We start from the raw sequence: 26,443 nt of genomic DNA on the forward strand, positions 1-26,443 counted from the left end.
AATATTCTCAATTTGTGTGAAACTGATCAAAGAAAATGCTTTCAATTGATGTGAAAAAGTTTCCCATTAAGAAGGTAGCTATTTTTCTCAACCATGATTCCTTTTAATTGCGGAAAAGAGCCCAAAGGCTTTGTCAAGGGGCACATGTTTTCTATAAATCAAAACATAAATAAATGTGAGCTTATTTCACTAGGCATACATATGGTTTTTGCTAAGCAAACTCTATTTATAAAACATTGTTAGCCTCCACCGGAACTGCTGTCAACATTTATAGGAAAGGAACTTTTCTACTGCTCTGAATCTTGCCAGGATTTGAAAACAAGCCCAGAAACATTAGTTTTTTTAAGACAGATTTGATTTAAACATAATGTGAAATGGACCACTGTGTGTTTTCTAGTTCCTAAATGCTTGGAAGAAATCTTCAGCTGAATATTAGATTCCTGTTTTACCAAAAAATGTTTACATTGCCTGAAGTCCCATTATTTCAACCATGCCATTGTTTGATTCTTTCGAGAAGTTTTTTGGTTATAGGCAAGAGTCTGGGGTTATTTTTCTTACTGCCAATAGAAGAAAAAAATATTCTGTGAAAGGGGAGTCTCTGACATCCACTAAGGCTTAGTATTCATAATTGCTTCACCATCTTTTCCCAAAGGTTTATTTACATGATCCTGTCTCTTTAGATACTCACCCCAGACTATAAACACATTTATCAGTCCTACTCAGAAAGCAGTTCTCAAAATGAACTTTTCTATGAAAGGAATTAGCTATAAGCAAGCATGAGGCAATAGTCCTTGACAACTAACAGCAAACCATAGAAGCTAACAGTCACTTTAATAAGAATTCACCTTCTCCATTTTCCATTCAACTTTTCTTCTTGGGCTGCAGAGCCTTCCAACACAGAATTTCTTCCAATGCTTTTGTAGTCAATCCCTACTCTAGGTGGATCTAAGCCAAGAGTTACAGTATAGTCAAGAGCAGTTCCACAGTGAGACCTCTCAGGTTCTCTCTTGTTTCTCTTTCTGAATTTCTTTCAAGTGGCATCTTCCCCAGTTGTAAGGTTTGTCGCTTCTTGACATTAAATTCATTTGTTTTCATTGTTGAATGACAAGAGGAAAATGTTAGCTCCACAAAACAACTAAAAGGACTTTTAAAAATCCCCAAAATCCTAAAGTAATTAAACATTTAAATACATTTAATGTTGACCTAACACGTAATCACCTCTATATGCTTAAACTGCTTTGGAAACAATGGAACTCTTTTCACTCTCAAATACTGTCCCAATTTGAATTCCCAAATACCCCTATAAATATAGATATCTTTATTTTTCTGCAGTATACTTAAAGGGGAAGGTTACTTGTGAACGGCAGCCATGGTTCCAATAAACTTTAAAAACAGACATAGAAAGACAGACCCAGAAGAAAAATACAATGTTTTCTATATCATTCATTTCTGCAATTTTGCGGATATGAAGAGCTAGCTGCCCTAATGTTAGACACTAATGAATTGGAATTGATAAGGAAAGGCAGAAACCTCTAGAACTTCTGCTCCTAATCAATCACCAGAGATCAGTGACATCATTAGAGCCTTTGATCACAGTTCCTCTTTCAAGCTCAGATGGGACTGGATTGATCCTTGCTGGCTCTGAGAATGGAGAAACACCTAGGAATACAATTCACCGTGAAACATGAGAGTCATCAGCGTCTCTTCCCCTCCTTGGAGAAGAACAAGAGGGCACATTCCAAGGCAGCCCAGCACCAAACAATAGAGCCGCCTCGTTAAATCCAAACCTAATTCCCATCTTACTAGGATTCCCAGCACGCTTTAAGAGTGAGACAATGAGCTACTTTCCTAGTCTGGTCTTTCTTGCCCAGTAAACCTACCCAGGGTAAGCACCAAATCCCTTCACCCTATCGCAGGGTTGGGGGGAGGATCTGGGGATTTCCTGCCGCCTCCCCCCATTTCCCCCCTTACAAAACACTTAATTCAGAACTGCCCTTTCTACTTCTGAATCTCACTTCACAGGTCTTTACTAAAAATGCTGGTGACTTGGCCCAAAAGAAAAGTCTTCGACTATGACGCTGGCTTCTATAATTTCAAAATACTTGGACAGCAATCACTCAGAACGTGTTGATCTGAAATGGTCACTTGGAAAAGGAAAACTTTTCATCAACCTTTACGACTTCAGTGCCATCGTTGTTTGTTTTTTTCCCCCCCTTCTTATTGGTAATCCGAATCTAATTGAGCTTCGGGAACACTGTGGGGGGAAACGTAGTTTATTATCTCCCTCATCAGGTGATCAATGATTTCATTAATAAGACAGATAACAAAACTGTCATATCATCGACACTGTTATGAAAGATGATCCTAGCTTCCCGCTCCATTTTCCGAGGTCCGGGGTTCTCTGTGGCAGCTCTGAGTCCATTCAATATTTTCCACAGACAGAGAAAAGTGAAAATCCATTTTGAAACCAATTTCAATTAGGATCCAGAAGCTGTTATCACAGGTGTCGCAGAATGGGCCCGTAAGTGGAAATGTCGCCTATCCATTCTGAAATGAAACCTTATCAGGGGCTACAAAGATGGCTGGGGACAGCCTATCTGTAAATTACTTTTCGTCCTGTGTTAACTCAACCTTAGTCCTGTCATATGGAATTCTTTCCATCCACTAGTAATAATCTAATGACTAACTAGACACAGCACCCAAATGGCTTTCAGCCGGACAGGGCTGTCCCCTGAAACATGGGTACAAATGCAAAAAAAAAAAAAAAACCCACACTCAGGCCAGTGGGCCAGCAAAGGGCTACTAGGCAGGCTTTAAATGATAGAACTAAAAGTTTATTATGGGAAATAAAAGAAGCTCCGTCTCCACCCATTGCATTCCTGGTGATTTTTCAATTGCAAACTCCAAGGCTCTGTGATTTCATTAATGCGGCACCCAAGTCGGGAGGCTTTTCTCTCACATCTTTCAGGCTCCTTTTAGCAAATTATCCCATGACGGCGGATTTATTCAGTCAAAGACCTCGGACTTTGAGAGGCAACAAAAGAACCAAGAGACTTTCTGGTCCACCTGCCTGGCGGATGATGAAGCAGGGAAAAGTCTCCCCCAGAGAAACCAATCAAGCCATTGTATGGCACAGTCAGACCTTTTCAACTGTCAAGCCAGAGAGCAGGGGAAGAGATGAAAGAACGCAGGACGAAGCTACCATTTACGGAACCATGTGGGAATGGTCTCCTAAGATTTAATAATTGGGATGGAACTCAACTTTCTACAACTAAAGGTGGGGGGGGAGAAAAAGAAAGAGACCAAGAAGAGGAAAGAGTCAAAGACAGGGGAAAAAAAAAAAAGTGAAAAAAGAAAAAAAAAAAAAAACAGCAGCCTAAGTCAGAGTAGGAATAACTTGTGCAGAAAAATTTCTCCCACCTCAGATGAAGTTCTATCTGTAAAAGTAAAGGGGAAAAGAATGACGTTACCAAAACAGAAAGAAAGAAGACTTAACAAAGCTTTCGATAGTTTTCTTCTGGGTTACAGCAGCATTAAATGTTCTGATTCTAACCCTCTCCTGCAATTCATTCACGGTAGCAAAACAACAACAAAAAAAGCCCTCATTAATACGACTGCCTTGTAGTTATAAGTATAAAATGGTATTTTAACTGGTCTAAAAGAAAACAATATGTTGACTGGGACACTCAAAAAGGACAGGCGATGATATGTTTTGGGCAGTTTTTAAGATCATTTTAGTTCTACCACTAATTTAATAGGAAATATTTAAACAAAAAGGAAAAAACTAACAGTGAGTGTAACTAACAGAATTTAAAAACTCATGGATTTAAAAAAAAAAATCATAATACCAAGCAACTCACACAGTTCTAATGCATTTTCTTATCAGTTACTCATAAGGTAACTATTACTACACTGAATTTAAAAGCAAGTTATCTATCCAAATTTGGGGAGGGGGTTGTTTTGCATGTTGATTGTGGTAGTATTTTTAGGACTTAATGGATTTGTCAAAACTCACAGAAGTGTACACCCAAAAAAAAAGTGAGTGGTGCTGTATATAAAGTTTTAAAAACAGACAGAAATTGTGGATTTGGCAAGATTTCCATGTAAACACAGTAACGGGAAGCTTTTTGCTTTCACCATCACCTCCCCTCCTTCTCTGCCTGGGACCCTCAGGGTTCCCAATGTTCAAGATGGCATCGTCTAGCATTCCTGGAACAGAGCTCGCCCCTCAAGTAGGGGCTCAAAGCAGTACCTGGCTGAAAGCCACCAAGATACTTCCACAGAGGGACACTGCCCTCCCACAAGCACCATTTTGACCCTGAGTTTCCACTCTTTGGTTGCTGTTGCTGATTCTGATCAGTTTATTTCTGAAAATGTGAAATACCCACATCACTGGGTCACAACTAATCAGGGTAACCCAGAAACTTTCCACAAGCAGAACACATTATGCTGCGGCTTCTTTTTACTCCCAAGCCTGGAAAACCGCGGAGAGATTGGATTGAGTCTACTCCTGGTTTCTCTGAGCACCCAAGAACTGTCCCTTTGGAGAAGTCCAGTAGCCCCACACAAGAGAACAGAGCAGCTCTGCCCTCAGGGAAGCCCATCAGCGCAGTAGTACTGATTTTACCCCATAATGTGAAGGCACGTTTATGAATGAGGAATAGCCTTACCAATTTGATTCAGTAAATCCAACTTGTACCAATTTTAAGACCAATAACTTAAGGTACTGTTTCCTGAGCCCAGCTTCTATCATCTCCTTGTTTGTTAAGCTCCATCTTGATGACCACCACTTGTAAGGATTTTCTGTAAGCCAATACCCTCTAACTGCCTCAATCAAGTTAAAGCTTACCCAAGCACAGATTATCAACAAATGATACTGTGTTGAAAGGCGCGAGATGAAAAGTGTCAGTGAATTAAATCCTTCCATATTTTGTCCTGAATTATTACTATTAATAGTAAAAGTATTACTATTAGGTATAATAATAGCTATTATTACTATTACTAATAATAGCTGCCATATTTGGGAACTCACTGTGCCAGCCTCCGAGATGTTAAGCACTTAGCCCAAGATCACACAGCAATAAAGTGGATGCCAAGAAGAAACCCTGGCATCCACACCACTGCTGTGCTACACATGCCCCCTGCCCCACAGAGCTGAGGGAAGTTCCAGCAGATCTGTGTACTGTGCAGGCTGGGGCCCTGTAAACCCAAAACACTGAAGGAGGATGAGGTGGGGGCAGAGAAAAGACAAACCAGGTGCTATGCACAAAAAGTTTCATGTTTTACAGTAAAGAGGGGAGGGATTGAAAAAAATGGGGCACAGGGAAATTTTAGAAGTGCAGCTAGACTATAGGATACCATAATGGCAGCTACATGGCATTATACATTTGTCAAAACCCACAGGACACACAACAAAAGGAATGAGCCCTCGTGGAAACCATGGACTGTAGTTAATTATCATGCATCAATATTAGTTCATCAATTGGAATAAACATTATGATACTTATAAAATGTTAATAATAAGGGAAACTGGGGAGACAGATATGTAGGAACTCTTCATACTTGATGATCAATTATTTTTCTGTAAATCTAAAACTTCTCTAAAATATAGTCTATTGATTAAACTAATAGTAAATAAAATACTCTCCTCCAATTCAAGCATTATTAGGTAGTTCCCACATAGGACACAAGACGATATGGAGAGAGAAAGAGCTGAAGCACAGAGCTGCATTTGAGAAGAAGATAAACATGCGCTGATGTTGGGCATAAAGGCCATTCTATGGTGGAGCAACATGAGTGAAGAGGAGCCCTTCAATTTGGATAAATCACAGGTTAGAAATGGAAAAGCAGAGTTGTAGCAAAGCAGACTGGAGAGGCAGAATGAGGTCAGATTTTGGAAGATTATCTCACAATATTAGGCAAAGGGTTTTGAATTTTATTTTACAAGTAGCTGGGAATCACTGATGGTTCTAGAGTAGGGGTATAGCATTAAAAGATTAATTGGGCAGGAGCCACTCCATGAATCAGGGCAGAATGATTGGAGAGGTTACTTTAATTGTCTACGCATGAGGTAGTGAGGTTTGAAATAGTATTGTGTGGTAGGGTGGCGTGAAGGGACACATGGGTGAATAATTGCAGAGGAAAATCTACCAGGACCTCAAAACTGGCAGGACACGGGAAGCCAGAGAGAGGGAGGGGTCAAAGGTGATGGTGCGGTTTCAAGCCTGGGTGACTGCAGGAAAGGCGATACACCCTGCCAAAATAAGAAGACAGAGGTTGCCAGGTTTAGGAACACATGAGTTCCTGAGAGCTCAAGAGATTGTCAGGGCTCTTATGAGAATCAGATTATTCGTCTTGAGTTAGTTGGTTTAAAAACATGAAAGCTCTTTGAACAAGCATAAAACTTAATGCAGCACAAACTACTCTATAAATGGGTACCACTAACCTGAAAGGAAACAGTTTACCCCTAAAAAGGAATCAAGAAAGCAGATGTACTGTATGTTGTTTCTAATATTAAGACAATATAAAACCAATGTTAGTTTTCAAAGTTAAATCAAAATAAATTTTCTCAAAATTATCTTTCCTATTTTCTATCTTAAGAAGGCATTCAGAAGGAAGTTACACAGATTTTTGCCGTGTTTTGTTTTTTTTTTAATTCATCCTTCCTTAAGATGTTTGGTCACTTTGAGGATTTGTTTAGCATCTTGAACTATTTTTCAGACTTCAGCAAATTGAAAATTACAAAAGTAATTTTTCCATTAATTTCAAAATCTATGTGTATTTTCAAAAAAACATGATCCTTTTTGTTTTGGATTCATAACATTTAATTCATTCCCATGCTTTGTCCTAATAACTCTGGCTAATATTTGCTAAGCTCTTACTATGTACAAGCACTGCCTCGTTTAATCCTGAAGATCCTGTGACGTGGGTCTGATTAGTATCTTGCTAAACAGATGAGGAAACTGACACTTTGAGAAGTGAATTTGCCCACATTCATCAAGCTAAGTCCTCGGTGTTGCCAAAATTCAGCTCAAACTTTCAGCCTAAACCCTGGTGTATTCCTATCCAACACCCCACAATGTGAAAACATGTTATCTGAAAGTCCTTTCCATCCATCTGTCATGTGCCAGGAAATGGGATGTGGCCAAGAAAAAAGGGATTGAACATCTAAAGGGACGGGCAACCTAAAACTCACAATCTACTGGCTTTTTGGTGTGAACCGTCCACCCATTTCTAAGCAGAATTAGGTCTATAAACTCTTACCATAAAAAAGGTCAAAGAGACAAGAGATCCTGGTGGTGAACAGCTGACAAACTCCAAACTCTCAACAAGATGCTGAGCTATCTTATTCCCAGCAAGAAGACCAACAGATATTCCAATTAATACTCATAAGAGTTACTGGACAGTTTGAAAGAAAATCACAAGGCCAGGAAGCAATCAAAAGTTAAAGTTTAAAAAAAAAAAAGCATCTCCTACATATTTGCCGACCACAACACTTTCCCCTTAGAAACCTCAAAGAATTTTTTTTTAAGCAGAGGAAAACCAAGCACTTCTTTTTGAAATAATCAAAGGGAACAGGGAACTTCCTCTCCCTTATTAATCTATCAGCTTTGGTTTCACATTGCATCACCATTAAGATAATACTTTCTGCTTTCTATCACTTTAAGGTATGTTCCCAATAACTATCAGATCTGATAAAAGATCCCCAAGACCAGGACCTACATACGTTTATTATTAGTTACTTTCTTTTTTAAAGCAAAGTAGTAGGTTAATGAGAAATATCAGATTACCTCTTAAAAAAAATAATAATAAACCAAAAGTGAGACAAAACACCTCACACTGAAAAGTCAGTATTTGCAATCATCAAAGGAGATTTAACAGGACAATGAGAATGTTTAATACACTGGGACATCTAGATTTAAAAAAATGTCTGTTATTTACAAAATACAACATGCAGCTTGGAAACTAATGAATTCATTCCAAAAAAAAAAACCAAAAACAACAAAACAGATCATTAAGGCATTTCATTTAAGGCACTAGCATATTAACAGATTGAGAGATTTTTAAGTAAACAATGACAACTAAGTATCTGAGTACATACTTTTTATGTGAAAGACATCATCCTGGATGCCAAAAGTGATCATTTACATGTCAACTGCACTAAACAAATATTCAGAAAACTAAATGTCCTCTCATCATTTATGTTTAATAGCTAACACTAAAGCTTAAAATCAAACTATAGCACGTGAAACATACACTGTGGTTCCTGAATAAGTGTAATGAATGCTTCCTATGTTGATATAGGTTCTTAAATGGTACAAAAATCAATTTGGCTCCACATAAGGTACAAAACAGCTTTTCACTTATGCTATTTTCAAGTTCAATGTTGAGGCAAATCCTTCCTTAAAATGTTGCTTCAGGTTTTCGAACCATACATTTTGGTTGTGTGTATGTGTACATTTAAACAAAACATATGACTGTTATTCTAGAAGTAGATACTCAGCTGAGAAAAGTAAGAAAACAAATCTGTAAGGACATGCAGAGGAATGTGCGTGGTTTGGCTAGAAGGCTCCACAATCAGGAACAAACTGCAGCGCACAATGGCTGGAAAAGTTAATTAAGTCAACCCAACACAGCACCAATAACAGAAAGCTTTTGTTTGTTTTCTTTCACTCTTGAAATTGCGGATAGGAGAGAGAAAATACACAGGTATGTCCATAATATACCTTGGTATGGAACATATTTTTAATTGTTCATTTACAAATCTCTAAATTTCACAGCTTTGTAAGGAAAGGCTAAGAACCCCCTGGAAACAGTAGCAATTGGTACTACATACAGTAGGATCTAAGCAATTTTCATATCCTTTATGTGAAAAGCCTCGGTAAAGGTATCCAACCACTTCTGAAACGTTTCAGAGAAAAGACAAAACTGACAAATAGATGAGTGACCATGGCAATGACAGTGTGCCAACCTTTAAAAGCCCACCTCCCACTAACTCTAAAACCCAAATCAAACCTAGACCACAACTGATGGCAGAGGGCAACATGCCACCAGGTAGAAGCTGGCAGAACAAAGAAGCTGGGCCATTCCACCCCCTGAGCATGATCCTAGTCCCAAACCTCTAGAGGCTCTGAACTAGTTAGATAGTTAGATGCCTCCTGCAGAGAAATTTATATGAAAAAATCATTACCATTATTAGCTTTGCTTATGTAAAGCCAACACAAGGAAAGAAGTTTATTTTCTTTCATTTTACTTTTTCTTGTCTTTAAACTTATTTGCTGGTTTCCTTGGAACCTTCCAATAGGATTGCCACTGATGTTTGCAAACACCACCTCCATTTCCCTTTATTTGATCAGCTCTTTATGCTATCCCCAAATCCCTTACCAGAAATCGAACATTGGAAAAAATGGTCAGCACTCACAGGGCTCTAGGAAGGCTATCATTCAGGAAGGAGCCCTGCAAACCTGACTAATGAGCTTTTGCCCCCTAACAGGATGTTTTACACCCACTTAGAGAGTACAAGAACCCAGCCTGATCAGGGTGGAAAACCCATGGAATTCAGGTTCAGTCAGTTCTGTGGTCATCTGGGACTCAAGGACTAACGTGTAAACTGTGACTACTCCTTCCTTGGCTACTGTTCCCCAGCGGCTTCCTGGCTGCCAGGGGCTGACTAGGTCAGCACTGTTCCCAGGCACCCGAAGGAAGCTAATGGGGACAACTCATGATCGGAGTGGCTCGAGACAAATGCAGCAGCACCAAAACCCTGCCCAGGGTGCGTTCTGGCGCCAGAGTGGCTGACTTGGCAGCACCTTCACCAAGGACAGGTCACGGTGGTTACTCTGCTGAAATCCACAGAAGGGACAGTGGCTTATGGAGGCTCCAACTGGTGCAGCACCAGCTTCAACCCACTTACACAGCTCCCCTGTTCTCATGCACACACTTACACACAGGCTCACTCACCCAAACACTCACACACACCACTAAAAAATTCCTATTAAAATTCCCAAATCACCTACATGGTATAGACTGACTCTAGGTCTGAAATAATAGGCGTGTCCAATTTTTACAAATTCCAGAGAAAAGAAACAAGGGCCAGAGGATGCTTTTTCAGAGAGAAAATATGCCTTCTATAATTCCACTGGAGGAATAACGCAAAAAGTTGGCTCCATTAAAATAAGCTCTAGTCTTGACTTGAAAGACCACCAATCAAGGGAGAAATAGAGACATATTTTCTTATGTACGTAAAGGAAATTCATTATTTTAACTCAGATCGAAATGGATCTCCCTATAGATCAAATCAAAATGGGACTCATTAGTCAGTAGGTTTAACACCAGTCCCTCCCTTCACCCACCCAAGCCGGCACTGCACACTGTGACACTGGGGAAGGGGGACAGGTGAGCAACACAAAGGCACAGAGAGCAGGACCAGACAGTGCACAGATCGGACAGGAAGGTGCAGCTTTTTTACTGGATGTCTGCACTTATAGCCTAGGGTTCTGGGCTGTTACGTCCAAAACAGATTCTGACCCTCCCATTTCATTGCATGTAAAAAGTTAGAAATTGACCTAGTCGAATCTTTCTTGGAGTAAATAAAACACAAACCCACAGGGAGGGAGGGAGTGGGTTGGCTCAGCAGATCCAAATTCATTTACCCCAGTATGCAGTGTCCAGGACTGGGAGAGCGGGCCAGCCCATCCTTCCCAAGGACACACAGCAAAGCAGAGTGCAACTCATGAAGGCCAAGGGTGGCTACGAAATCTACAGAAAGCTAAGGCGCTGATGGTCTTAAAGCAGGGACGAAAAGCAACGACGGGAAGTAAAGGTTACCATTAACTTATTCAGTCTGTTTTTACCAGAGGTGGGGTCTGGAATTTATTTTCAAGGCTCCATGCTTAAATTGAGATGCCTCTCAGCACTATGCTTAAAATATTAAAACATACAGCAAAGAGAAACAGTGGCTTTCTGTTATCTCTGAACGCAAATTAAGGACATTACCCTGCATCTCAGAAACTAGATGAGGCTCAACCTTCAACCACTACTGAAGGGTCAACCATTAACAGCTTTTAAAATATTTTAGAATGGACTCCTTAGGGTATTTGGGGGGTTGGCAGGGGACCCTCTCACTAACTTGGACAAGACAGCGCTCGTGTCTTTTGTAATAACTAATTACTAATTATCCTGATAAGTGGAGACTTCCGATGTGAAATGCAAAGTATTTTGAAGTCCTGCCAGACTCATCAAGATGATTTCCAAAATGCCAAAACAGGAACTTCCTATAATAAATAACCTATCACATTTACATCTCAAATTAGAAAATTTGGAAGAAAACATGTAGTTTCACTGCCAAAATAGAGACGCCTAAAGCTTGCCCATCCCACGCCCCTCCCCCCACCACCTCCATGTATGTTCTTTAGCCTCTCAGAAAACAAACACAGGTCCAGGTGCAAATGCTCAATTCACGAGGAATGCCAAGCACAGAACAGGACTGCAGGCTTGGCTGCAGGTAATCCCCGTGGCCGCTCACCATTGGAAGTGGTGCTGGAGGCCACGGCTTTCTCGCTGACATCTGGCCGAGTGGGGCATTTCACTATGGAATTCTCCACTTTCTTTTTCTCAGTGGTCGTCGAGCTCTGGGACTGGGCCTCCATGACGCCTTCTCATTCCTTCAGCTCTGGCAACCAGGAATCCCTGAAAAAAATCCACAACAGCACCATCAACCTCAAATAAGATGGAGGAAAAAAGAAATCCCAAAAGCCACTTCACCTGTCATCTGAGGAGCACTAGCCAATTCAAAATCAGCGTAGGCATCAGCCTACAGCTTCAGCCAATGTGAAATCTGGACATCCCTTCCCCACAAGTTTTCTTACAAAAAGGCCTCAAAGTTCTCATAATAAGCCAGCTGAATTCTGTCTACATGTGCAAAAGGAGGACAGAAGCACTTGTCCATAGTGTGGGACTTTTCCCAAAATCCTACTGGGCATTTCCTATTAAATGGTCTAAGTATCTCCATTTTCAGCTGTGATTATGGTGAGAAACCCAGTGTCACATTACTCCTTCAAGCCAGATCTCCAAATGTCTCTGACATTTATAAGAAGTTGGCCAATTTTATAAGAAAGGGAAGTAGGACAACTTTCTCAGCCAGGGACAGTTTTTACTTATTAATTAGATGTTTTAAAGACTGACTGACAAGGCCTTCCCTGCCATCCAGTGGTTAAGTTTTCACCTTCCAAAGCAGGGGGTTGTGGGTTTGATCCCTGCAACCTGGGGGAGCTAAAATTCTATATGCCTCATGGCCAAAAAGCCAAAAAAAAGAGAGAGAGACACACAGAGAGAGAGAGACAATATAACAAATTCAATAAAGATTTTTAAAATGAGCCACATTAAAAAAAGAAATCTTTTACAAGAAAAAAAGAATGACCAACAGTTTCTCCCATCCAACTCTAACTCAAAGCTTTGAATCAGAGGACTCTGGTCAATGATTTTGCTTTCCTCACTAAGATACGTGAACTGCAATACACCTCTTAAGCCTAATTCATTCAGGAAAACCATTTTCTTGAAGCTTTCTCTAAACAGCAGAACATTTCCATTCACTGAAGTTACAACGACAAGGTGGCAGAACACACTCTGGATCCCACAGGAAAAGGCAAAAGATCATGGACAGCAAAGGCTAGAACCACTTAAGAAAAATTAAAACTCAGCTAAAGGCAGGGGAGTTAGTCTGTCTTTCACTGGTGTCATTCATGTGATAATCACCCTAGCTCATCATTCATCAATTTTCACTCTGGTTCCTGTTTCTTTTTTGCAGTCATGATCCACATCAACAAAGAATACAAGAAAAGACAAGTCCCCTCTCTACCATGTTTCCCTCAAGTTATCTAGATTGTGGCCATTTCTTCCATGGAGTCATCTGCCTATCTTCTACATTGAGCAGATACCACTGTGTTCCATCCAAACAATTAGTGAAATAAACTAGGCAACTCGGTCATGGACTAAAAGTCTTAAAGAAACAGATGGAAGATTCATAGTCAAACTTAACTCACATTTGCAAGGGAACTGCAAATACTTTCTTATAGTACAAGAAAATGCATAATAACTAACTAGAAAAGCTGAAGGCCCAGAGGCCTTGTGGCCCTGGAGCAACAGCTCTTCCAGTAACTTCTACATCTTCTCCTTGATTACCCACTGGCACTCACTGAAAAGCACACAAGTTATTTAAGAACAGCTTTTCTAGAATAAAAAAGACAAAAAGACACCCTAGGTTAAATTTACATATCAATTATAAGATCCACTCCAAATTCAGAAACATTATTCAAAGAGCCCAACAGACCACAATAGTGAAAGACTATAGGCCTTCTTTTCTGAAGGTTGCCATGGTGCACCAGTCAATGGGTAGGGCCTGACTGATGTCCCCTGGAGTTGTCCAGCACCTCAGTTTCCTTGTGGCTCAGCTGGTAAAGAAACCACCTGCAATGCGGGAGACCTGGGTTCAATCCCTGGGTTGGGAAGATCCCCTGGAGAAGGGAACGGCTACCCACTCCAGTATCCTGGCCTGCAGAATTCCATGGACTCTATAGTCCATGGGGTCACAAAGAGTCAGACACAACTGAGTGACTTTCACTTTCAGTTTCCTTCTCTGTCACAAGACAGTGTCACACAGTGGGACTTAACCTTGGGGGTAGTGGGGTGTCCAATCTTCTTTAAGGAGATGTTAAAACTTATGGATCCTCTCCCCCCAGGATATCCATTTTTTAATAAAAGACATTTAATATTTATTTTTATTTATTTGGCTGCACCAGGTCTTAGTTGTGGCATGTGGGATCTAGTTCCCTGACAAGGGACTTAACCGTGGCCCCTGTTTTGGAAGCTCAGAGTCTTAGCCACTGGATCACCAGGGAATTCCCCAGAATAGACTTAAACACACAAAAAACTGTCCATTTGATTTTCAAGGGATCACAAGCCCTCCAACCCAAATCAAGAACCCTTGAAAGAGAAATTCTCAACCATCTCTTCTAGCTCTACCAAACCCAGAATAATTCTTTAAATTTTTTGAATGCTCCCCCAAAATTGATTTATACCTGATCTTAGCCAAAAGGCCAAGAAGGGATCTAAATTGACTTAAGTATCATGTTTAAAGCATGCAATTAAAACCATTCAACTTCCACAGCACTGTTTCTCAGGGTGGTACAAGCGTCTTCTGAATCAGCCTTGTTTTGTTTCAGTGAAACATTCAGAGTTGCCAGCCTAACCCCTGATGCTTGGGGGTGGCCCCTGAATCTCTATTTCAAACAGCAATGGTGATTATCAAGATCACTGAACTTGCAGACATGTTTTTGTTCACCACTCTGTACTCAGTGCTGTAGGTCCTCACTGAAATCTTTGCAGACTGGATAAGCTAAAGAATGAAGTGCTGAATTCCAACAGCCCATCCCAACCACCATCCTAACCAACTCTGCATCTGTCTGGAATCTTTGCGGAATGTCTGTCTTCTCCTCTAGACCCTAAACTCCATGAGGACAAGTCCCTGGCTATCTCCCCACCACCTCATACGTGTAAGAGTGCTTACTAAGTAAATACACAGTCCAACAATGATCCTGTGACTCAGTTCATCCATCTTCAATCTTAACTGCCATTGACTTAGCTACGTATCTTTTCCTTTGTAGCCAGTGTTTCTTTGTAAACTGGAAAATTATATAAAAACTAAAAACTTTTAACAGGAACATTTAATCAATCAAAACACTCCATTTTCAACCATTTTGGATAAAGAGGCACTTATTATAACTGTTTCCCTCAAAACACACATAGAGTTTTATCAGTGCAATCTGGATGGAGTTTACTGATACCAGACACAGAAATCAGCTAATGGAATAGGGGAAAAAAAGAGAGAGAGAGAGATGGGATTCTTGGTAGGAATTCAGTCTGTCTCTTCGTTAGGAGAGGAAACTAATTAATAGTAGTGGGGAGAGGAGTCACCAAAGCTCCTTGACAAACTTGGTTTTTGTGGAGTTGTTGGTTTTCCCCCAAGCAAAGGACTTCATTTTAACAAAGCAATAAAAACCCTCCAAATACTCATCACCAGAGAGAAGCTCCCAAGAAGAGGTAAAGCCCCAGGCACTGATTGAAATCACACTAATTAATGGTCTTGGAGAATACTAATTTCTCCCCCATCCTCCTGTTCAAAATGGATTTTTTTTAGAAATAAGCCCTTGGTCACTCAAAAGTCTACCCCCTTCTTCTATTTTGACAACTTATTTTTGGATCTCATTAGTTAGTAACTAATTATTTAAAAGGGTGGTTTATGCTTGGAATAGGGCTATAAAAATGGCAACTTGCCAAGGCAGACATCTGCTTCCTGTATATCCCTATAAATTATATCAGCTTCTTTTAACTGATAAAAACCCAACTTTGTCTCTGTCAGTTACAAAGGAGAAAGTTTTCACATTTGAGACTCTCACACCTCATCAAAACTCTGCCTGAAGAGTTAGTGAGCAGAAAAGAGTCTGCCTCTAGCTGTGGTGGCAATTTTTTCATAGGATGTTCAGCAGAGTCGGAAAACTCAGTCCTCGGTCCTGAGATAAAGCAAAGAATGAGGTATAGAAGTGACCAGTAAAAATTCCTGATGGAATCCTAAAATACACACAACTAGGGCAGTAGCCTACAGGACTCCTTTTAAAACTTGGCATTTCTTAAATAATAAAGTAGAATTTACTTAGAACATAATTCTGAAGGAAACAATTTCGGTTCTGCTTCACTTCAAAGATTTTTCTCTGAGGAAAACATATCACTGGTTTTTAGATGTGAATGAAATGCGACTTTTGGACCCAATTCCTTTTCTTATAAAGTCAAACTGTTCTCCTTCAATCCTTTTCACCACTGCATTACACACAAGATTTGCTGGTATGCCCCTTGACTCTTTCTGCTTAGGAAAAGAAAAAAGAGAGAAGGAAAGAAAAACTATCTGTAGCTGATGTTTTGAGTCCTAGCAACTTGGGTATATGAAACAAAAAAAAAGAAGAAACGAAGAAAAACTGCTCTAATAGGCCTGCTAAAGCTTGATGTTTCATAGGTAAATGCAGGAATGAAAACGCCTTCTTGAAAATAAACAGTCCTGGCTTTTCCCCATTCATCTAACTGTCCCTGATCCTTTTGTAATTTCCCCGAGGCCTAAACCCAGAGCACAATTAATTCCGGACCCTCTTTTAAACCTAATCCCTCTGTTACCAGCAACCTGCCCACAGGTGGGTCTTTCCTTTCTAAATTATAAATCTTAACTTGCATCAAAAGAAGACACCGTGTCCTGGAGTCACTGACTATGTGATGCTGTAGCGCACATCTCCACTGCAAAGGCGACCAAAGAAAAGCTGCAACATGTACCAATTTGGAGAATGGGGAAGGGAGGTCTGCATTGGAAATAGCACATCCCCCATCCCACCAAGCCTCAAGGGTGACCCTCCCTTTTGAGTGGCCACTTGGAGCTAGTAAGAAAGAAACTTTCATCTTTGCAAAGATGTTGTCATCTTGCATTACATATATATATATATATAAAGTAAGCAGTGGGTTGTGGTCTGTGCCGCCTGGGAGCGCTTGCATCTTGCGCTTCCACACCGGCTTCCCTTCTGTTCCCTGCACGGTTTCAGGGTCCGTGTTCTCGAGCTCGGGCCGCCTCCCCATTCTCGGTGTCAGTTCTTGCCGCCGCGGCCTCGGGGCGCCCGCCTCGCCATAAGTTCCCTCCCCAGCGCGGTAACGCCCGGCCGCGCAGCACTAGCCCCTTGGAATATGCCGGCTCCATTCTTATCCGCCTTCCAGAAGCGTCGCCCCAGCGAAAGGGCAAACAGGGGTCGGGACGATCAGAACCCCGCAGGGCCTCCACAACCAAAGGAGCGGCCCTCCTCACTCTGCATCACCCAGGTCACCCGCTCGCGGGGAGGATTCACGAGCACTGGAAAACTGCACAACTGGTCCGGCAGTATCCCCAGCAGACAGTGGTCGGCAGCGGCCCTGAGTGCATTCACATGGCTGTTTCACAGGCTGAATTTGGGGAAATGCAACTTTCTGGGCACTTGGCAATGCAATACACTGTGTGTCGCTCTACATTAAAGGACGGGGGGACACTTGACATCTTCAAGAAACCGCACTGGCTGGCGCTTCACATAACCAAACTTCTAACTTGCTTCAGAGGCTCTTAACCTGGTTCCAAATGTGTTCCCGCATCAGCTGCCCTAAACCGATTAGGTGTGTGAGTGGTGAAGGGGCAGGCCTATCTCATGGGCTTTCTGTGTGACAGTCCTCAGTGGAGTTCCGAACTTCAACCACGAAGCTTTCTATAATAAATGGAGAGCATGAAAAATCACCATTCTGCCTTTCCCCTTGCAGATCTCTGCAGTGAACCCTGGGATGCACACACAAGCAGGATTCTGTGAATGAGTTAAGTCCTTAAAATGTTAAAATAAAAAAAAAGAACCACCAGTGCTAAAATCAACATTTGAAATTATGTTTGAACTGTATAAAATGACCTTCTAATCGAAGATGAAATGAGACAGTAATTCTAAACTAATAATGCATCCTTTGTGAACAGCAGACTACTTCATCGGTTTCCCTAATCCAGCTGGTTTATTTCTCAGTATCCTGAATTTGGGATTTTTTTTTCTTTCTTGATGCATTTAAAGATTTAAAACAAGTTAAAAGCCTGATTAGTGGCAACCTGATCAGTTTCTGATCAGTTATTGCCAAGGCAGGAAGAAGGCATTCTAGGAGACAGGGTGCTTTTGAACAGCATGGCGGATTAGGCCTTCAGTGAGAAATTATTCCCTTCAACTCAGGGAGCTCTTGCTGAAGAGGAATAAAGCTTTCCTCCAGAGAAAGTATCTTTACTTATACCTGTCCATATGTTTATAAGATGAATGATCTTCCTAATATGTTGTTTCAAAAATCCAGAAGGAGCCTGTGTAAAGATTTCTAAGGAGCTTCCATCACATCACAGAAAAGTGACATTTCTCCCACTATATTACTGGCAGATTAGCAGCTTCTTCAAGATGCTAGTCTTGGAACAACCATTTAGGTAAAATGTTCTATTAAATAGTTATACCTTCCTGCAGCATTCAAATTCAGTTCCTAAATAAAATGGCTGCTCTAAGAAAACTTATTTTTTAAAAATCAAAAAGCACAAACTAATACCAATTTTAACTTTGAAGCGATTCTGGAGCAAAATTTAGGGAATTTGAAACATGTCAGTGGGTTTCATATAATCATGCATTACAGAAAATCTCTTACAGGTCTGTAATATGGTTGATGCTTCCTGGCACTCAAGATATCTTTCTGAACTTAAAATCAATTAGATATGCATAACCTCTATAACACATCAAGATTTTCCAAGATTCCTATGGCTTCCTCTCCCTTCCCTGTCTGTAATGCCTTTCTTTCCTGCAAGCTCAACTTCATAAGTTCTTAATGAAATCTTCATGAATTTTTAACTATATTTTTAAATGTGCAATTATTTTATATTTACATGTGATCATATTCCCCCATAATTAGGAACACCAAAAGCCTTAACTGCAAATAAGAAGCTCCTCTCTGTTCAAGTCACCAAAAATGGTCTTTGGTAGCCTAGAGGGGTCCCCAAATCTGCTACCTATTTTTTTCAGACCTTTCTTTCCCAGTTTCTGAAGCTCCTAATCTCAGAGAAGCAGTATCCATGATAGGCCTACCCAAACAGAATTACTTGAAAAGGGAATGGAATTACTCTAACAGAAAATAATTGCCTATCTATGGATTAAGTGAGTTTGGTTTTAGCAGATTAACTACATCTCAACTTTTTAAAAAGCCTTATATTTAACTTGAACTATTGAAAATCTTATTTGACATGAAGTCATCATTGCTACTAGCATTAAAATCACAAATGACGTTTTGTATGCCGGTGTCCCTTTTCTGCTATGTGTACTTAAAAGGAAAGACCATCAGCTAATCTAACTTTTTCAGGAGGACTTTATGAGAAACATCTGAAGGATAAAGGTCTGTATTTAATACTTGTTAGTTACTGTTTCTGAGTTTTGCAAAAACTTTGAAACATCAGGCCAGTGTACTTTAGGTTTGCAGGAAGTGCCCTGCATAGCAGGTGCCATTAAGGAAAGAGCTGACACCCTCATTTTCTGTGGGTTTGCTGGAGACAGACAAGCTTCAGACAGAAAAGGAGATCTATAAGTCAGTTATCAGTCTATAGATCAGCTAAGCTCATGAAAACTGTTATTTCCCTTAAACCTACATATGTCACAAAAAAACAGCACGATTGATCAAAGATGCCCCTTGTCTCACTTCTCTAAAGTTTACAGGAATTAACCATCTTCAAACATTTTCAGAAGGAAAAAAAATGCTACATTTAAAAATCACCCTAAGAGAACTTCTATAACTTTTGGTTCCTAGAATTAGGTGTGCCTTGACAATCAAGCTTAAGGGGATACAGTACATGTTCTATGAATAAGAATTGACCTTTAAACCATCACAAATATGGGACTAATACCTGCTAGGTGTTAAAATCAGCTGGAGATACCCTAAAGGTACTTATTTTTTTGGTCTGGTACTGTTCACTGTACTTTAGCCTCCTGATTTTTAAAGTACAGATTCTTGAATCTTAATTGCAATGTAAAAAGCACAGTTTTCAATATTTAAGGATTTTAAAATCACAGTTTACTCAGTAATAATTTCTGAATTATTCCTGATCGACTCAGCCTATAAACTTTACAGAATTCTTCAGCTGTCTTATTTTTCACCTCCTGCCCACCAATCATATACAGAACTGCCAATGAAAACTATACCAAACAATGCACCGTCCCAATGAAACACCCTGGTGTGGAATTTCATTGGAACCTCACATTTCAAACAGCAGATGTTGTCCTGAAGTGGCATGGCCTGGTCCATGCTCCATTCAGGGTTCCATACATCTTAGTTCATTTAGGCTTCATCCAAAAAATGTCTCCTGAGACTGAATTATTCTTTTCCAAAATATCACAAGATAAAATCGAGAATATGGTTTCACTGCCTCATTCCTTCATTACGGCAATTTGAGAGTTAGTTTTCATCTGAATTGTGAGTTTTCAGTCTCTTTTTGTAAAAACCCATGTAACATACAACGCTGGAGTATTTTTAGCTGTTTTACGCCATCTCCCCAAAAGTCCAGGGAGCTAAAGCTGCAAATTTCCACAAGAAAATTAACAAATAGGATGTCACACTGGCTTCTGAAGGTACTTCCAGAGACAGATTTAAATAAAATGACACTTAGCTCCTATTATTTAATTTCATTCTACAGCATAAAAATTACCCAAATATACAATCAGATGTTTAAAACATACTCCTGTGTCTCTCACACACACACACACACACATCACCTCACCTCCCTTCCAAAAAAAAAAGTAAAGAAAAGCCCACTAGCTGTTTGAGGCCAGCAATCAATCCAATTTACTGCAGGTACAATTTATATGTACACTGCATGCCACAACAAAACCACAGTGTGATGCCAACAGGGCCCTTAAGAAAGTTTTCCCCTAAATCTCTGGAAAGAAGCTTTAAAAGAAAGCAAGGATTACAGTCAGCTAGAAGGTAGGGAGGGGACTTACCTCAAACCCAGCCAAGCGGAAATCAGAGCAGTAATTCTACAAGTCGACAGAGTACACTTTCAAAGCTATAATGGTGTGAAGAAGTGCTGGGCACCATGGCCTGAAGGCAGCGCTAATACACTGATGACTGATGGCTGGGCCCGGGCAGACAATGAATTTGGGGCTTGAAAACTAACAGAAACCATGCAGCACTTTGACAAATGGGCTTTCACAATTTCATTCATTGAATAACCTTTAAGCACAAAATTGGCTCGAGTTCTCCTGGGAATTATGTGACAGGTCGTTGGACGATGATGTAAGTATTTTCTTTTTTAATTATGACTTGTATGCAAAATGCAAAAGCACCCTAACATGAGGACACAACCCTAAATGCTGCAGATGCATGTGTGGAGCGCCACACAATATTGCCTTTCAGGAGGGGGGCTGGAATGTCCCAATGCCACCTTATTAACTAGGTAATGGCCTGTTCATTCAGTTTCTTTAGAGAGCCATAGATTTTCTGGGACGTTTTGTCGGATTGAAATATACACACATGGAACAAAAAACACTTTCACATTAAGAAAAAAAAAACCAACCTGAAAGTGGTCATGAGTAGCTAAGTGTGGCACTAAAATATAGTGCATTAGAATTACAAGTAGAAAAAGTCTAATTTTAAGGGGTGAGGCAAAGGAAAAGTGCCTTGAAACAATTGAGACACCACATAAAGTTTGCAGTCGAATACACTTGCCAACACAGTTAACATTCAATTTCTTTCCAACGGCTCCCCTCCCTTTCTTTCCCTGTAAAACTAGCCATTCGATGGAAAAATCATAATTTTGGCAATTTCGAAAGAGAGCATGAAATACCTAGTGTCTCTAAATTAACAAGTACCACTTACTCCAGGCAGCATTGCCTTTAACAGCTTCTAAAAACTTAAGAAAACGATCTTAAAACAGGAAGCTTAGTGAGCTCATAAAACTGTTGTTGGAGCCAGGAACACATAGCATATTTAATCTGCAAACTGTGAGAGTCTACAGTGATTTCAGCAAGATCTGAGGCATGCCCTCAAGGTTTGCTGGGATCTGGGATTAGGGGGTTGATAAGAACCTCTACTGCCCATGGACATGTTTTTCTTCTGCAGTTAAACACAAATGCACAGAGACATTTGACTGCTGCTTGGCGTTACTGCTCAAGTTATAAAAAAAAGCTCTGCAGCTCCTTTTGCTGTCAATATATCAAAGTTAAAAAAAAAAATCATCAAAGTGTGAAATTTCATTTAAAGTCTTCGCCAGTCTACAGCTCTATTTCACAGGCCCATCAAATAAAAGTAGAGATGAAAAACACACTGAAAGTACTTGAAAAAAGTTTGTGGCGCTCCCCCTGCCCTGTTGTTGTTTACTCTGTCTCCCTTTATTTGCTTTGAAACTAGAACAAATCAATTTTCATCTGGAAAAATGACAACAGGAAGTGAAGGGCAGCATCTTCTAGTAGCCTTTCATGAAATGACAACCTGAAATCATTATTAGAGTAGAATCTTATACTTACCAAATGAAATACACACACACACACAATTTCTTCTACAGTCATGTCAGCATTTTAATTGACTCTCATGATATAAGTTGGCAGAAAATTTCTTGACTCTTCCAAAACAGATCAGACCGACTATAGAATACGGATGCCAGCAAAACTAAAACCTCCTTCAAAGAATTTTTTAGCTGGGGATTTACAACAATTGCATGAAGAAGAAAAGGCTGACTTTTAAGATAATCTACTATAGTCTAAAAGCATTAACATTCCATTACTAAGGTTTTCTTGAGGATTTCATGACTCACTGATTCACTTTTCCTTCAAGACTGGTTTTTCTTAGGACACTACTGTCTCCATATAAGCGAGTGCATGGAACAATAATTATTAAATTGTTTCCTTTCATAAACTCCCAAACCTTATCCTCCTAAAAAGGGGGCAAGGATAAACAGGACAGCTCGCATAGATGGAAGGACCCCTAAATGGCGAAGCACAGAGGAAGTCTGAAACCCTTACAGCATGCAGGTAATTAAGAAAACTGGCCAAGAAACAAAGGGAAGTTCAACTTTTAGGCTGGGGCATCAAACTGATAAATTAATGACTTTCATTAAATAAGTAATGAAATAACTCACCAGAGTCATTTTTTATCAGTACTGAATTTTCTCATTTCTGTCTGTAGTACTTTGCAAATTCAACATACTGGAAAAGTGTATTTATGGAAAAGTGTATTTATGTCAGGGTCCAATCAAGGAATCCAAACATGTTAATGGTACCAAGAATTCTTAAGTATCTGAGTTGAACCTACTACCCTATTCATAACAATATAGTCTATACCTTTTAAAGTGCTTCTGTGTGTGTGAAATTTCACTGGACACCTCTCACATTGGCCTCATTCAGGCATCTGAAACCAAAGCTTTCCTAGGCTGACTTTAAGAATTATATACCCTGAAAGGCTCTCCCCTTAGGCAGGCAGTTTCTGATTAAATAGCTTTTAGTGTAAAATAAACCTCTTCTCTCTATAAGTATGCTATTACAACTAATTTAAATGTTAGTTCATGTTTGTTTTAGGTCTGACTACAGGCCAACTGGCCAAAGTGTTTGTGTACCAGGTTAAGACCAATATTTCCTAACATAAACAAATTCTTTAGATACTTCACACAGTTTACATTGTTAAGGCCAATCACCGCTACTTCAGTATAGCCCCTCAAATGAAATACTGTTCTGCTTTAGAAAGATAGAGTGATTTTGAGGTTATTTCACTACTTTGAAACATAGCATTTTCCTCCTTCAAAATAATCTTGACACATGTAATTAAGAAACTGTCAGACTATTATTAATTTTTAATTTAAAACCTAAATGAAATAATTACAGGAATCAATCAATAAGGCACCTATTCAAATTACAGAGCAATTACATAAATACTCAAAATTAATACTTTAGGCCAAAATTAATACTTTAGGCCAATTCTTGAAGATTTCTGTCTATAATATGCTAAGACACCAAACAACACAAAAAGTGTAACATGGTGACCGTGAATAGTTCCTGCCTTAAATAGAAATGGCCGTGACAGAGGCTCCACCAGCTATGCCCAAGGCGCTCAAGCTGGAACTCTTTTTAAAAGTTAATTTATTTCCACCAGACCTATATTTCAGGGATCTCAAAAATCTCCCAATTCTGTCCAAAATCATATTGGGGGGGGGGGGAAGCTTAATTACTGCGCATTTCCAGCAAAGGGCTCTGTGGAGGAAAAGGGAGAAAGATGAAGGAGCGAAGAAAGGTGTTTTCTAGAACCAGTCTGGCTAATGCCACTGGCCAGGTCTCTGCACAGCGACAGACCCTCCATACCTCCGACTAACGGGGCTTTTTTACTTGGAGATGCGGACGGTCCATCATTTCAAACTGAAATGGCAGCTGGAAAATGTGGAACAGCTGGCAGAGAGCTGGGAGAAAATGTTTTACATAAATATATGTACATATAAACTGGCAGAGGGCCACGAGCGCTGTACCCAAGGCCAGAATCTATCCGGGACTGCACACCACGGAGATGAGACCCCAGGGCGGGCGGGAGGAGTCGCCCGGAGGATGCCTCCCGCACAGTCTGTTTACGCTAGGTCAGCCAGGGAAGCGTGGGTCCAGCCGCTCTCCGGACGGCATCTCCTGAAGGAGGTGCCATCGCTGACTCCAGCACAAAGTTCAGGGGAGGATAAAAGGCCTGGCTGTGCGGTGGTGCTTCGGCATCTGGCAATCTGCTTATAAGTCACTTCACAAACTCCCTAAGTTTGGGGTAAATATTTACTCCTTCTCCACCTCCTCCCGCCCATGTGCCTCTGCAACTCCAGAAAGTAACTGTCCCCTGCAGAGTGATTCATACCCAACTCTGCTCGCTGAAAATGCGACCTCTTAAATGATCACTGCAGGCGCCACTGTTACCCACCTATACTACCACCACCACCACCACCTCCACCACCACCCCCGCATCACTCACTCCCTGCAGCTTCTAATGCTTTTATTTCTTTTGTTGTCTTTTCCCTTACTTTCCTTCTTTTTTTTTTTTTTTTAATGCTCTCTCTGGAAAGGAAAAGAAATGAAAGAATCCCAAATCATCCACAGATGGTACAACTTTCACTTTTCTTCTCTTACGACGGAGGCGCGCCTCTTTCTCCCGGCTCACACCCCACCCGCGATGCGAAGCGCAGGCTGGAGGAAGCCCCCGCCGAGGCGCTCCTCGCGCGCACCCACCTCACCGCCCGCCGCCTTCCGCGCCCGACCCCCGGGGGCTAGCGGAGTTCCTTTCAGCCCTCGGGAAAGCGAGTCGGGGCGAGGGGTGCACCCGCCGCGACTGCTCCAAACTTCGTCCCCCGACCTCCCAACTCTGGGAGGTGAAATTCTCCAGCCCGTCTCCGTATGGCCGCCAGGTCAGACGCTGGGAAGGGGAGCATCACGCAGGAGGGGGCGAAGGGAAGACTGGTTCCGATGCCTTACCGGCGGCTCCCGAAATCTGGGCGCCTTTTGACAGCCATTTTCAGTTTCTCCCGCGCCCCCCGTCGGGGACTACCCTCTCGACCCAGAGGCGCGGGCGCGGCCGCAGGAGCTGGCTCCCCGGTGCGGGGCCCCGGGAAACAAAGAACTTCGGGTGGGACGTACCTGCGGCGGCGGCGGCTGTCAAGTCCCCGAACTTCCCATAGACCCGCGTCCCGGGCGCGGGAGGGCGGCTCTGGGTTCCGCGCGGCCGCGGGCGGCTCGGGCTAAGGCAAGAGGCCGGGCAGGGCGCAGGGGTCCCCGGCGACGGGCATGGTGCGGCGCAGGCGGCCGCTGGGCGCGCGGGGAGGGAGGGTCGGGGCGGCGAGGGGGCGCGAGGGCGAGTGTGCGAGCGCGCCGGCGGCGGTGGCGGTGGCGTTGCCCCTGCCCGCTCCCGCCCGCTCGTGCGACTCCGGCATCGGTTTCAGGGATCGTGTAATCCGATCCCTTCTGACTCACAGGCCCTGAGTGACAGTTCTGATTTGGTTCACCCGCGGGAGGGAGGGGAAAAAGAAAGAAAGAAAGCCCCCACTGCGCTCCCCTCCTCTCATGCAACCGACTTTCTGGAAGAAGGTCCCATCCCGGCCTGGAAACCCGGCTGGCTTGGAGGCTCCCCCAGTCCCTACCCGCGCAGCCTGCGCTACTCACGGGTGGAAAAGTTGTCCTCGGCTCTGCTCTTCCCTCCCTCGCGCTCCCTCCTTCCCTCCTCTCCTCCTCTTCCTCCTCCTCCCCGCGCTCCTCCTCCCCCAAGTTTTAACAGATGTTGCCGGACTCTCGGCTCGCGCTCGCGCTCCCTCTTCCTCCGCCCCCGCCCCCGCCCCGTCCCTTTTCTTTCTGCCACTCTCCGGCGGCGCGGTGGGGACGCGCCGAGCAGCAGGACGCCTGCCACCGCAGGGGGCGAAGTTGGGAAAACTTGGGAGGAGTGCGGCTCGCCTTACTTTTGCTTTCTCGCTCCTTCCTGGCCGCGCCAGGGCCCGCGCTTCCCCACCCGCCGGGTCCCTGCTCCCGCAGCGGGTCCCAGCGGCGACGCGGGCGGCGGCGCGGAGGCGGCCCGGGCCGGGGTCGGGGGCTGCGGGGGGAGCCCGGGCGCCCCGAGCCACGCGCGCGCTCCCTCCCCGCCCTCCGCCTCCTCCGCCCCTCCCCGATCCTCTCACAGACACATTCAAGCCTGCTCCTCCTCTTCCCCCTCCTTGACCCCGCGCCCGCTCAGCGCGCCGAGGCCCCACCCACCCGGCTAAGGGAAGGGGGCCCTGGCGTGATGTCACCGCCGCCCTCCCCGCCCGCGCTCGCCCCGCCGCCCCCCGCCCCAGCGCCCTGCG

General features: G+C 42.3%; 1 protein-coding gene across 1 annotated transcript in view; it reads right to left on the reverse strand.

Annotated features, from left to right (window-relative positions):
* GLI3 (GLI family zinc finger 3) overlaps positions 1-25,361 on the reverse strand; it is a 314,645-nt gene extending 289,284 nt beyond the window's left edge. Inside the window, exons 1-2 of the mRNA XM_018046999.1 lie at positions 25,251-25,361; positions 11,525-11,688 (exon numbers count right to left, since the gene is read on the reverse strand). Of these exons, the coding sequence (XP_017902488.1) occupies positions 11,525-11,648 (124 nt within the window). The 5' untranslated portion in view covers positions 11,649-11,688; positions 25,251-25,361. The remainder of the gene's footprint in view (positions 1-11,524; positions 11,689-25,250) is intronic.

This window comes from Capra hircus, chromosome 4, assembly GCF_001704415.2.
Source record: "Capra hircus breed San Clemente chromosome 4, ASM170441v1, whole genome shotgun sequence".
In the NCBI taxonomy this organism is placed as follows: domain Eukaryota; kingdom Metazoa; phylum Chordata; class Mammalia; order Artiodactyla; family Bovidae; genus Capra; species Capra hircus.